Source organism: Apostichopus japonicus, chromosome 19 (genome assembly GCF_037975245.1).
Source record: "Apostichopus japonicus isolate 1M-3 chromosome 19, ASM3797524v1, whole genome shotgun sequence".
In the NCBI taxonomy this organism is placed as follows: domain Eukaryota; kingdom Metazoa; phylum Echinodermata; class Holothuroidea; order Aspidochirotida; family Stichopodidae; genus Apostichopus; species Apostichopus japonicus.
Window position 1 is genome coordinate 18717512 of NC_092579.1, and position 14581 is coordinate 18732092.

The 14581-nt window shown below is 38.4% G+C and overlaps 1 protein-coding gene across 2 annotated transcripts; it reads left to right on the forward strand.

The window, feature by feature from the left end:
• Positions 1-185: 185 nt before the first annotated feature.
• On the forward strand, positions 186-13730 carry LOC139960322 (RNA exonuclease 5-like). Of its 2 annotated transcripts, none has more exons than XM_071958615.1 (14): positions 186-338; positions 1329-1390; positions 2256-2419; positions 3184-3310; positions 3659-3737; positions 4221-4250; positions 4718-4857; positions 5979-6094; positions 6798-6936; positions 7597-7688; positions 8268-8426; positions 9198-9315; positions 10381-10491; positions 10904-13730. In XM_071958615.1, exons 1-14 carry the CDS (start codon positions 290-292, stop codon positions 11051-11053), a joined length of 1536 nt encoding a protein of 511 aa, XP_071814716.1. In that variant the 5' UTR covers positions 186-289; the 3' UTR covers positions 11054-13730. The 2 variants fall into 2 exon arrangements, with proteins under 2 accessions (XP_071814716.1, XP_071814717.1); XM_071958616.1 differs by having other exon boundaries at positions 4227-4250.
• Positions 13731-14581: the final 851 nt, after the last annotated feature.

A 14581-nucleotide genomic window follows, 5' to 3' on the forward strand; every position in this document is an offset into this window, starting at 1 on the left:
GGAGAGCCATCGTTTAGTATTCCCTATTGAATTTACGCGCATCGGACATATTATTACATATATACATTCAGTTGTACACTAAAGGGTACTGCTACAGATGTAAATACGCTGGGATGTACTCCTATTTACTACAGTACTTAAGCCATAGTGTGTGCTGGATACGGAAGTACGCGTTGAAGCCACATAAGCTTGTATGCTTTCGACTTGGATGTAAACATTCTGAGATACGAAGTCATACAGTACACGAGGTTTGGAGTCATTTCTAGTCCAGCTCACCTGAAACCTGGTAATGGGATCATATTCGGAGGGGATCGTACCTGGAGTTTACGGTCACGAAAGTAAGTCACAATCTCTGAATATCGTGGGGTCAGTAGGGTCGACACTAACTCGGGAAGATGAACAACTAAGCGATTTCTCCGCGCACCCTGTTGACTAACGTTAGTTAACCATGTGAGACGAATACATACAATACATACATACTGTAGGCCTAAAACAGTATCAGCAAGTTCATGCTAATCAGTAACAAACCTTCGCCCAAAGTGGTCATTGTCACTGGTCACCAAAGATTCATAGCTCACCGAGCAATTTGTCTTATTAGACTCTAGTCGTGAATGTGTTTGTAAGTTACGCTACTTTAGGGATGTTGTATTTAGATCGCCACTGTTAAGGCTAGACATGTGTAGAGACCCTATAGTAGGATCTCTAGACATGTGTTAACTGTTATCAAGTTGAGGTTACCCCTCAGTCTCAGCCTCCAATGTGGACTTCAACCAAGTTCTATTTTTTATGCAGTCGTGTGCCATGTTAACACAAATTTTCAAATAAAACAGATGGCATTGAACATCGGAAGGGACCTGCCATTTATGTGAGGTGGCATGAAGAATTTACATTTGATAGATCACTGATTGTGGAAACTGAAACATTTGTTGATCATTTCAGCTCATGTCACATGCATTGAACTTTGTTAGAATATCCTCACTACCGTACAGATGTGCAGTTCAACTGGAAGTGCTGTCAAATGTTGTGACATTAATGATGATTGTTGTTTACTAAATTGCCTTTTCAGCATTTTCTTACATGGTGGAAGGCAGACAAACATTCAGATTGGTGGCTCATATACTTTGCATATTTGTACATGTGTTATTTTTGTTGGTGCTTGAATAAATGATGGAAATTCAAAGTCATTTATCATGGTCAACCAACTCAAAAACATATTTAGACAAGGGCTATTTGTAAACAACTACTCTCTCACAATCTAATGCTTGAATTTTTTACCTTACATGAAAATGTTTGTAATAATTGTATGCATAATTTTTCTTGTTTCTTAGATGGCACTGGGTTGAATTCCAAACTTAAGTCCCATCATCAGGGAGATCAAGTCAGAAGGAAGGTAATGTTATTAAGTTTCTCAACTATGACTGAATTTACTGAAACAACTTTTGTATGGTGGTGAAGATTACAGCTGTGCATGTCACCAATTTAGAATTCTGATGTCAATGTTTGATTTAATTGTTAGATATTTTTTAATTAGCCAGAGAATTCATCTATTAATGGTATATTTGCTGGAAAAACCATAAAATGGGTCACTGTTAAAGGTCACAAACTTAACTCTTCCTTTATCTGATACCTGCATGGGCATGCAGTCTTATACACAAGAAGTTTAAAATTGGATCTTTGTAAGTGTTTGCATACATTTAAAGATACAGTCAAATATGTGTTTAAAATGAATATTCCGCTTAATTTGTGACTGATCTGTTAGTCAGATTATGGAGTACGATAAATCCCCCTCATAGATCCTTGTTTCCCAATTGGCCCACCTCTCCCCTCCATCCACCACCCCTTCATGGAGCTGAGAGCAATGTAGCAGCTCCCCTTTAAACCTCCTAAGTACTCCAAGAGGTCTTCTAGTACTTGGACAAGAATATGTCACCTGTTGACTCATATAATACCTGTATACTGGATAACTCTGAATACTGATAACTCTGAAACTTCTAAATATTGGACAATTTGTGTTGTTTGTGCACTCAGATTTTGGGGGCCCACTCTGAAGAGCAAAAAGTTACTGTAGATATTGTGATATAAACTTGAATAGAGAACAGAAACAACATATTGGGACACAACCCATGAGGGGGGGGGGGGGGAGCTGAGGAGGAGTAGACATGCTCTTTGCATTTACTGGTAATTTGTAAGAACATAATTTTCTAAATATGTTTGAAATATCTTACTCTATTTTTTTTTCTTTTCTTCTTCTTCAGGACATTCCTAGGATCTTTCTAAATTGCTTCAAGAATCACACACAACATGTTGTACAAAAAGGACAGTGCAGATGTAAGAAAACATACTCTAGGGTACCTCTGGAGGAGATTCGAAATCTGCTGCACCTGTCCTTGCTGGGAAAACAATCTCAGTGTAAACCACGGTGAGGGAAAAAACATATAATGCGGCTTAATGCCTCATTTCAAATTTGCATATTAATTTTGTAAAAGAGAGTGCTTCTTTTTCAAACCATTTTAGATTTTAAGGTCTCTATAGTTCAAATATATCAGAAATAGAAGTGTTCACCATTCAGTTAGTACTGCAAACATGTGGCCTAGGGAATGATGAATGTGGTATATCATGCAGGCAAATGCTATGCAAAGGTGGCAAAGTATAACACAATCTCAAATTTGTCTAGCAGTTCGTGTGTACAGAATCAAGTCATTTTCAGTACTGTATGAGTTCTAAACAAAAATTAATAAACCCAAAACTACTTGTACAGGAGTTGTGAATACTTAATCATTCCATGTGTAAATAAACCTTGTTGTACACTGAACGGTTGAACCTTGCCATATATTTAGGGCAAAGAAAATCAGGAACATCTGAGTGATAGTCAGTTTGATACTCATAATCAGGCTTGTTGAGGGGGGTCGCAGGTTGGGTAACAGACCAGGCCCCGGGGTGAATTAGGGGGTCCGGGGAAAGACATCACAGTGTCAAGACATGTCTGTCAACAATTTGTATATGTGTAAAAGTAAGTGTGCCTGACGTTTCGACTCCTAGCAGGTTCTTCTTCAGAAGCTGATTTACTGAATATACACAGGTTCTATAGTGATAAGCAGTTTGCTATCAGTTTTTGTTTTATTTTAACAATTTGCATAATAGGATGAATTGATTGTCTGATTCCTTTCTTCTTTGCTATTTAAGATGGTGCACTCTTCGACGAGCACAAGAGATTTCCAAAGTCCTGGTTGTTGTCATGCATGGCGTCTCCAGCAGCTGCTACAGAAGCCACAAGGACTGCTTTGTGAAGTTAACTGAAATATCCAAAGTAGTGAGTATTTCCTCCTTTGGGGTTCTTACAAGAAAAGAAATGCAAGTTTGAACATGTAATTGATTTCATTGTCTTAAAACAGAATGCCATATACGATGAATGACATTAGTTATAGGTGATAGGGCTCGAAACATGTAGTAACGAAACAGAGAGCAGATGGAGATGAGGGAGAATTTGTTCAAAGAGACGAAACAGGATATGTTATCTATTGAGATTGAAAATCTCTGTTTTGCATACAGCAAATGAAATTAGACAGTCTGAGGCTTGGACGCAATTAAGTTCAGCAATAGCTTAGAATAGATGATCTTCGTTCCTACTTGCAAATGGATTCTCTTTTCTTTATTATAGCAAACAAAGGTTGGATTCACATCAAAGCAAGATCTGGTCGCAGCATTGTTCAAGACAGGATCATCGGAAACAAAGAAAGGTTGGGAATGATTACGAGTCCTATTTTTCTCTTATTAGGAAAAGGAGAGCATAAGAAGGTGGAGGGAGAAGTTAGGTGAGGGGTACAGTAAGTGAGAGGAGGGAGGGGGGAAGTGGGAGAGTTAAGTATGACAACACTATTTAAAACTCTTTTCAAAAATGGTCGTTAAGCGATGGGGTGTAAAGAAATCACAACCTAAATGTTATTATGTAAGGGCATTATTATGAAGATTCAATGACAATATTGAAATCAACAATGGAAGCCCTCTTTACTTAGCTGTCCTTACACATCAACTGTATTCTAAGTACTGGCTTATTAGTTCAACCATTTTAGATTTTCTCTTAAAGTTTTAAATTACTTCTAAAAATAATCTGTTGTCTCATTTAGTTACAAACTTTCTTTCCAGAAACACTACTGTATAGAGTGTGTATGGAATGTACATAGAAAAGATTTTCAGAGATATTATTTTCATCTTTGTTGCAGAACCAGATGGTGCTAATGATAATTATCCAGGTAAATTCCAAGTTTCCAATTATTTTTTAAGGTGTTTTGTTGTGTTATTTAAATAGTTTTTAGGTCATTTTGGTAAAAGTTTTGATACTATCCTGCACAAAAAAAATTCAAATCCCATATTTGTCATAGCTTACCAAGATTTTCTTCAAAAAGTGTTAAAGTTTTAATAAAAATTGAAAATGTCTTATACACAGTTTTTGTATTTTTCAATTACTCTCTAGTTAAAATCTTTCAACTACTCTCTAGTTAAAATTCGATTTATAGTGATTTATGGTGATTTATAGTGAAAAATGTTTTAGTTTGATCAGTTATAACCTTATTTTGAGTAAGGTTTTGGTAAAATTGCCAAAAGCTTGTCAATCAAAGTAAATAAAAACACTGCATTATAATTAGACCTTATCACATTCAAGAGTAGGTCTATAGTTTGTTATTTTTTAACCATGATGTTTCAACTATTCATCTCATAGGAAGGTCTTCATTCCTTGTTTCTAAAACAAAAATGGTGAGCTTGAACTACCCCTTGAGGGATGATGACAATATTGTCTCCACCAACCATACGGATGAAGTATCAGACAATAGCCCATTGTTTGCCCTTGATTGTGAAATGGTATACCTCTTTGTTTCAGACACTTTACTATGTATGATCGAGCTTCAGTTTAGTCATTATATTTGTTCATGGCACGTTATTTTCACTCCCAAGAAATTCAAGTTTTAGGATTGGTTAGTGTCGACCTTCTTGACAAACAAAAGGAACACATTATCTCATATTAGAGACCTCTGGAACCTACGATTAAAAGTCTAAATCAACTTGTTATGCATTTGTGTTATGTCTTTCAAGCCATGGAATTTTTCTCCCGTATTTTTGATTTGTGGGCTTTAAAGGGCCAATAGTATCTGGTCATTATCAAGAAGTTTGGGTTCCTCTGGGGCCAAAATAAAGAACAGTTTATTCCCATGGAAAAGTCGGCCCTGGTCCACAATGGATATCTCATCGCTATAATTATTATTGGTCTTCCCTCTAAAATGAGTAAAGGACGGTAGTTACTAAACAGCTTGGAATACATAAGCAGGCTTCCTTGCACAGTCAGAATCCAGAGTTTTACTACAAATCCAAAGAGCGCAGAAACTATGGCAAGTACGATTCCAAGGCTGGGTAAAGAAGATAAGTACTTCATCTATAGAAGTGTTCCAAGATGCCTCACGTAAGGATAGACATCCACACGAGGTTAATACCCATAATATGTAATAATTGTGCTATAATTACTCAGATACATGTCAATTCCTCCATTTGCTAAATCTTGCCCATGTGTTCATTCCTACTTGGAGTTGTCATTCAGTCATATCGCAGTATGTATAGCTATCCCTCTGCTTTGGTCTTACTCCTTTATCATTGTTACGTCCATTCCTTGACTTGAGTGGCGAGGCTGTTGCCTTAGTGTCACAGTTGGGTCACAAGTAGTGGTTAAAAGAGGACGATTTGATGCAAACACAAAGAACAGGCTTGGCTAAGGTTCGGCCCTGGGGATCTTTTATTGCCAACTTTATATAACAGATCGTCGGTTTCTGTGTCGTCTCTCGGCATCGATTGTTGCCAGGAGCAACAAAAAGGTTGACAAAATAATAATATATTTAAAAAATAATTAGCTTATTAAAGTTGATAAGCCATAAAGGTATATTTGCACACTGTATGTATTTATTTGTTGATTTTACTTGTTCTGCTCGTTCTAGTGTCAGACTCAGGAGGGGTTGGAGCTGGCCAAAGTGTGCTTGGTTGAGGAGGACGGTCAGTTGATATACTCAAGACTGGTCAAACCAGAAAATGAAATCATAAATTATTTGACCGAGTAAGTAGTCTCCAAGAACCCTCCTTATACATCAAGTGATTAGTTTATATGAATCACGCGATGGTCTGCATACTGTGGAGCGTGTGAATCTTTTTCGCTGGGGCACAGAAACTTCTTAGACGTTGGAAACTTTATCTACAGTTTTGGAGCTTACTTAAGAACATCAACAACGTCTTTATGATCTCAGTTCCATAGTCCAAGCCAGCTGTCATGCATTCTGATGTTTGATTCTGAACCGAGGGTGGGGGGGGGGGGCCACTTGGAAGTCACTGGGTTGTAGGCCTAAAAAAAATTGACTGCTGTCATAATTTGTTTAATCATATATTGTTATCATTTATGATGCCTTATTCATTTCTATCATTTCACTACATGCATACTAATTGTCTGTCTTGTTTATTATTGCTGTTGGTGATGCTGTTTGTTTGTTGATGTTGTTGTTTTCTTGGGGGGTTTTCTCTTTTTTTTCTAACCTAGTTCATCCATCTGTACCAAATACCCCTAAATTGTACTACTAATTTATTGATAAACCCCCAGAGACCTATTCTCAGTATGTTCAAGTTGTGGACAAGAGGGTTAAAAGAGCTAATCTGTGGCACAGTGTTTAATTCTCTCATTATAGTGTCACAATTTGCATAGAAATTGTACTTGTCAGTCATAACAGATGCATTTCAATATTGACTTTCTCCTCTTTAAAAACCACCAGGTACAGTGGCATGACAGCTGAAACTTTACAGGAGGTAAACACGAGACTACGAGATGTCCAAGAGGAGATTATTCAGCTTCTACCACCTGACGCAATCCTGGTTGGACAATCCATCGAAAATGACCTCAGAGCTTTGAAGGTAAATATTGTATGATACTGTAATGTAAAAACCCAAAGTATTGTAAATTAAATTATTGGTAATCTGAATACCGGCTAACCTAAAGCCCACACAGACTTGTTGACAAATGGTGCTGTCAACTTTTTCGGATCAGGTTGTATTAATGCACAGAACTGTCTGTCACCAAAAGAATATAAACTTGATATCATAGTTTACGTTTATTTTGTTGCAGTAGGGTTAAAAGAGGTACGTTATTCCTCAAGAAAGTCTAATATTTTCTTACATGAAAGGAACAGGACAAACATTGGTATTATAATAAACTGGTATGAAGGCGAACGATCAACTAACTGCACTCGTCATAGGGAACAGAGCACGATTTACCTTTGTTAGTCCTGTTAGAAGAGAAATATGATAAAACAATTTAGTAATTGAGTTTCAACCAGCTGCTCGACCCAGAATGGATATTTCTTGTGTTATGTGAATAGTTGACTTTATAGTTATTTTTTTATAGTATTTTCCTCTTTTTCTTTTAGAAATTCAACCATTCAGACCCATACATTTAGTCTAGCTGCTCAGGGGTTATTATTCTTTTATGGTATTTTAGGAATATTATGTACAATTCTCTTTTCTCTAAAATAGTGAGCTTATTTTTAACTTTGTTTTTGATTTCTTTCTTTACAGATGTTCCACCCCTTTTGTGTTGATACAAGTGATATGTTTACAAGGAGTGGCCATCGAGTAGGATTAGCTAATCTGACACAGTTTTATCTTAGGTAAGCAAACTACCAGGGGCAACCCAAACAGTGGTCATTAAAAGTTGTCAGTAGGACACAGGATATTACCAGCTGCCAGAACCATTTCTACAGTTTTCAGAGCTTGCCGTTAGAGATCGATTCAGTTTGGTTTCTAACATCAAGTTGATAGTCTGGCTTTCTTGCATTCAGAGCATCAAGTTAGGGTGTGTGGGAGGGGTCAGGTGGGTCTGGGAGGGGTCTGGTGGGTGGTGGCCCTGTCCTCGTGGAAGTTCCTGGGTCACAGGCCTAAAAGGTTGCGGACCACTGGTTTACAGTAGTCCTCTCTGTGCAGTCTACTCTACAGGAAATTCCAAAGGTCATGGAGTATACTATTTATCATGAGCTTCACATGAATTTTTTTTCAATATAACTTCCACTACAAGTGAACTTCCACTACAAGTGAAAATTGGCCATGAATGAATTAACACCATATATTTTCATGCTCTCAGTCCCTGCTATGGGATGTTGCAATAGACATGAATTAATTTTTATAATTTCAGTATTTTCTGAGGCATTTCTGTGTTATTACATCTTTTAGAATTTCTCTTCCTATTCTAGTCGGGAGATTCAGTCGGGGGACCAAGGTCATGACCCCACTGAAGATGCGAGAGCTGCCCTTGATCTGTTCAAGTTACGACTCGCGGAGGGAACCAAGTTACCGAATTACAAACGAAGGAAAGGTTCTCAGCAGCCGGAGAGAATATCTGTTGATTCAAGGTGAGGTATTATTCCTTTACAATGACAAGCACAAATACTGTCTACTGGCAGCCTGCTCCATTTATATTTCCCATTGACTATTTTACACTTAATTGTCAAAGAAACGAAAGTAAGCCCGGGTAGAAGTTCTCACCAGGTAATAGCTACCGCCTCTCTAGGCATGTAGTGTATTGGCAAATTTATGGCACCCTCAATCTCCTGTACCATGACTATGTAAATTTTTAGCAATGAGAGCCCAGAGATTTGCTCACTCACCCATAACCGCATATTCCTGTGCTGCCCTTTGATGGTCTGAAGTGTACGAAACTTGTCCAAACATGTCTCTAAATGTTCACACCATATGCACATCCATTTGTGTACTTCAACAGCCAATACTATCGTACAATGTGTAATGTAGTAACGTAGAAAGATGTTCTCCTGTTACGTTTTTTAGACACTTGGGCAGGTTGATATAAACAGCCTATGGATTATGCCAACCTGCAGGACTGGTCCAATTTATTCTAGGTAACTCAAATGTGAATTAGACTTTCAGTTTGTTACATTCGAGAAAGTAAATAATTTCAATTTCTTGCCCACCTTCTTTTTTTTTTTTTTAATGCTGATGCCTCCAGGGGTATCATCGCAAGAGGTTAATAACTGAACAACAGTCATGTTATTGTTATTCGTTTGTTGTTGTTATCTGCATTTAATACTGTTCTCTCAAAGCATCTCACGTTCTCCTCTTTTAATCTGATCTCGCTCTCTCAAGATCTTTATATTCTGGTTTCACAGCCTCCTAGCAGGATGCGAAGACCAACGTAAGACCTGTGCGATTGTGGATGTCAGGAAAGTAATACGCCAGTTTGAAGCCAACGCTGCCGATATCCTAGAGTGCATCAACGATTCGGAGGTATAATTTATCTATGATTTATTGTTGTTGTTTTTATATAGAAGAGTCGGTGCGTAATTCTCCAAAATAGAATTCTCATTTTTTTTTTATCTGTGACTAACATTTTAGTAGCATTGCTATTGAAAAAATTATCAATACTAAAAGTTATCTGGTGATGCAGCTAACGTTTGCATTGCTTTGCTTTCACAACCTGTAAATGACATTGCTTTAATGCTATTTGTAAACTGTCTACAGAAAAAAAAAATTAGTAAAAGTTTTGATGAACTTTCTTTGTAAAGAACTTTGGTGGTTTGATCTTCCATTTCCAAAAGGTTTTGTCACCATTTGATTGGGAACAACATGTGTCATTCCATCTCATAGCTCGTAAAATCTGAGAAAACTCATGATTTCGACGGTTACAGACATCTGGAGAACGAACATCAGAAATAGCTTTGAAGTGGGCCCTCATGTTTCATTAGCCAATCAGAGCGCAGAAGTACACAGTGAAAGTTTCAGTAAAGATAGAGATAGCAATCGTCAAGACACATGACACAAGGGGACTGTCTCATGGTTGTGTAGAGCTGTAGTTGTAAGATTCTCTAGTCTTGTCTGGAAATTTGTTCTTTTGATATCCCACTTAAAACTTTCTAGCTTTCAAGTTAAGGCTTTGCCCTAGTTTGTTACTTTCCTTGCAGTGTACAAATGATGTATGTCAAAGATAGGCAGAGAACCAGACTGCAACCTGAGGACAAATATGTCACCAGACCCCCCCCCACCCCTCTCCCTTTGGAAGTCATTCTCTATCCAGCATTTCCCTGGACACCCTGTAGTGCCCCCCCCCCCCCCCCGCTCTTATCAGGCCTGTCTTATGGTAGCCAAATGCCCTCAAGACGTTGACACACACAAATATATTTTCCTGTCTCATTGTGTTAAAAATAGTCTTGTCTATATTCATTCTTTTGAAAAGATATGTTGGATCAAATCTCATGAAGTCTATCAGATAATCCACTGCACAGTAACTGGTTGCAGAAATATAAAAGAGTTGTTTCCCTTTTCTCTTTCTTTTTTTTTGCTCTAAATGTTTAGTCTTTCAAGAAAGCCACGTCTGCTATTAAAAGAAGGGATTTTACGTGGTTGCAATTTCACAGCCTACACAACCTCCTGCAGGGCAATTGGATTAGTGAGGAAACCCTACAGGTAAGATGTCCTAGTTTTATTATTTCTTAGGAAGTTGGTTGGTTGGCAGTTGTACAAACAACACAAGCTTTAATACTCACCAAAGACACAGATAAAGAGACAGACACACGGAATGACTGATTGATAGAAAGATAGATAGAGGGGAAGATTTGTTGCATAAATGTTACTGCAGGTGTTTGATCATTTTTATATAATCTGTAACTGGCCAAAGCAAAACATAAAAAGCCAGTCTTAGACATCAACTCTTGGTAGCAGCCTTTAGAATGAAATGGAGGTTACAGCAAAATAATGAAATGACCTTTACCCTTAGACTTGAAGATACAGCCAAATAATGAAATGACCTTTACCCTTTGACATGAAGTTACAGCCAAGTTATGAAATGACCTTTACCCTTTGATCTCTATTCCCACAGATGACATTACGGAAACTAGACGAGCGGTTACATCAACTTTACCAATGTCTGCCTGGGAAGAGTTTACTGATTACACTAATGGCTCCATCAGACACATCATCAAAACAGCTGGGCAGATGCTTTGTTACTTTAACCAAGGAGTCTTTATGATGTTGTGCTTGTACTAGGATGTTAAAAAGGGGGGAAATTCACCCAGTCAGTTTATTTATTTATTTTTTTGGGGGGGAGGATTTATGATGATAGTAGTTAGATATACGTACATATGCCCGTACCAACATTTAGAGCACATATAGTACATACAGTGCAGTACACATGGTCAACCATTGCGACCAATACACACTGTTGCAGTGCCACATTATCAAAGCAAGTGTTCTCTTTTTGGAAAGATTTGACCAATCGCATTACTCCTTACAAAAATCAGCAAACTATGTAATATGCATCTTGTTATAGGCAAGTTTATAAGTTATAGGCAACTACAGCAATGGGGGAAGTTGCGGGAAGTACCAGAATTGCTGCGGGAAATTCCCCTGAGAGAAAATATTTTTGCAGGAATCCAGCAATCGCGCGTCCGATTGCGAAAACTGGTACTCCTTCTCCTTTCCCTTGTCAGCTGATTCAACCAGACCGAAGAAGCAGAAGTTTATACCTTTGTATACCATTTCAAGTTATGTTTATGTGCAATTTAAGCACACCTTAAGGCTATTTATTGGGAATTTCAAGGTAGCATTCACAATGTTTGTGCACCAGGGGTCTGACATAACTTTTAGGGTGGCCCACTGGCTGTGAGGCCACCAAGACAGCCATTGGGTTTACATTTTGATCCGTGTGTGCCTTTAATATTTCTGTATATAGTGAATACGCCCGCATTGGTGTGCTTTTACCGATACAGTGGCGCGACGGCTTGGCGCACTGTATTAGCTGTAGAGCGAGACTCAAAGCTCTTGTTCACCGCGTTAGATTTACTATACCCTGTAACTCAAGGGCGTAGGAACCGGGGGGGCTGGGGGGGCGCCAGCCCCCCCAGTGAAAAATGTGGAGGGGCGGAAGTATCATTCCGCCCCCCGCTTCGCAAGTCAGAAAACCCCTTTTTCATTTCCAAATGAGAAAAAAATCTCATTTAGAGCACCAAATTGCATCTAAGGCCAGGTGAAAATGCAAAATTATATACAAAATGGAGTGGTGGGTTGGAGTGTGCTATATTGCACCAAATTGCATCTGAGGCCACCTGGAAATGCAAAAAAAATCCAAAGGGGAGGGGGACACCCCCTCCCCTTAGACCCCTCCCCAGGCCGGCCATCCATCTTCAGCCCCCCCACTCAAAAGTACCTTCCTACGCCACTGCTGTAACTACAGAAGTAACAAAAACACTTGTTTGTGTAAACATATTTGCTAAATTCTTTGTTTTCTTTTTGTCTGCCTTCTAATTTGGGTGCCACTGCCCAGGCCCATCTGGCCTGATCAATTTTTGGTAAATCCATTCCTTGCCAACTTGTTATCATCAAAGAACCAATGACTCAAAACTACAGTGTGAAACGTTTCCCTGACAAGGAATGAGGGCGGTATTGAAGAACTTAGCATGCATAGACTCCGGATGTGTGACCTTATTAACTAGCTTAGGCTTTGAGTACAAAGTTTCTGTATGCTGCTCGCGTTGGATGAATCTAACCATAATAGTAATTACCGACTCTACTATTCTCGTTATAGTCATTGCCGAATTTGCAATCCGCTGCCCCCTCACAATATTGCGAGGTCAGTAAGAGTGACTCCATAGTTTTCAATAGTTTTGCAATATCGAAGGTCATAGTCATGTGTGACCATGCATTAATGATTTCTTCAGTTATATCTTCAGACAGCCAGGAATATTCTTTGTTCCTTTAATAAAGGAATCCTGGTTTATGCATGATTATCTCCAAGGAAACCTCTTCATGTAGACACTTTTCATGTTTTGCATGTCAACTGATACAATGGGACAAAAGATACTGAAAACAGAATATAAACTGGCTGACATTTTAACGTTATGTACAATTAAAGTGCACCAAGTATTGTTTTTTTTTGTGTTGGTTTGTTTTGGTGCATAAGTTGAAGTACAATCAAAGAACCACTGAAGCTTATGTCAACTAAATTTTATAGCTTTTATATAACAATACATTGGGAAATTCTTCAGTGTATCCTCAAAACAGCTATATATTGTTGTAGTAATTTTAAAACCTTAGTAATCATGATGACACAATGTTAGTTATATAAAGTAAATGAACAATAGAAAAGTGATCATGAAATTAGTAACAAAACTACAAAAATTAGTAAAGAAAGTTTTGAAGCTAGATCGGATTCAAACCGGTGACCTCAGCGTTACAAGCTAACTTTTCCAATTGATTTATTCCACCCCTAGTTGGTAGCCATCCCTTATAGAGCCATTTCTTCGATTGGTGGGTGCTCATCAGCTCCCTGGGTACATGGTATGCAAGATACTGTGGCGTCTGGTTTTGTCATTCACTTTTTTTTTTTTGCTGTTTGCATTATGTTGGAATTTTTCTGTTTTACCATTTGTGTTTGCATGATATGGAAGTGTATTCATCAGCAGTAGTCCTGTTGAGGGAGAGAGGTCAGAGTGGTTGCAGCCCTGTGGCTCAGGGCCAATATAGGGGGCCTGAAGATGTTTTGTGCAGGCATTCAGGCCTAAATTGTTAGTGTGTTTTATTTATAAGGGCAGCTGAAATGCCAACAGAATCAGTAACTTATATTAGAAACTCCCCATTCAATAATCTTTATTGAAAACAGTTTTATATTCCTTTTGTTAATTTAATACAATTGTCAGTATAACCACTGAGTCAATTTGTTTTTGTTTTCTTTTTGTTTTATGTAGGTCTAATATTTGTAAAGAGAAACTGCGAGGTGCCACCTTTGCCAAAAAAAAAGCAGACAGCATTTGGTATAAGGGGGGAAATTTTCATCTTAACATCTCTCTTTTTTTTTTGGTGAGGGATGGGTGATGTTACTATCAAATCATCATTTTGGTCCCCATTGGGCATCTTTGTATGATCCCAAAATATCCTCTTAACCATGGGCTCCTCCTCCCCCACCACCCGTAGGGGCCCGCACATATGTTACCATTAAAAATCGCCAACCTCGAAGTTATTATCCGTCGGGTCAGAGCGACCGTCGTCGGGAAAACATTGCGGATCGCCAGGAGAATATGACGTGTTTGAGGGGGAAAGCAGTTGCCCGGAACTTTTAAAACAAAAAGCTTATGTTGGTATAAAAAGGCGCAATTTCGATATGAAAACTTAGGTTTCGAGAAGAAGTAGGCTACAAATATAGAGATAACACGAACACAATCGAAATTATGAGATTAATCGATGAAATTTCCTGCATTTTTTATTAGTATTTATTTATTTATTTGTTAGTCGCTTTCAGATTTTCAGTATCGGTAGAAGGCACCATTCATAGAAAGGAAATTATGCTTAGCTTGTGACATCACGGCATAAACAAAATCCACAAAGTTCGTATGCTTTCATAACAGATGAAAATCAGTGAGTAAAGCACCGTAGGTGCTCTCGTTTCCTCTAAGGTACGTGAGATTCAAGTCCCCATCCACCCACCTCACCCCGGCCCGAACACCTGACTGAGGTAACTCGCCATGCACTGCTTGAGTCCCTCCCCCATTTCCCCTGTGTGAGT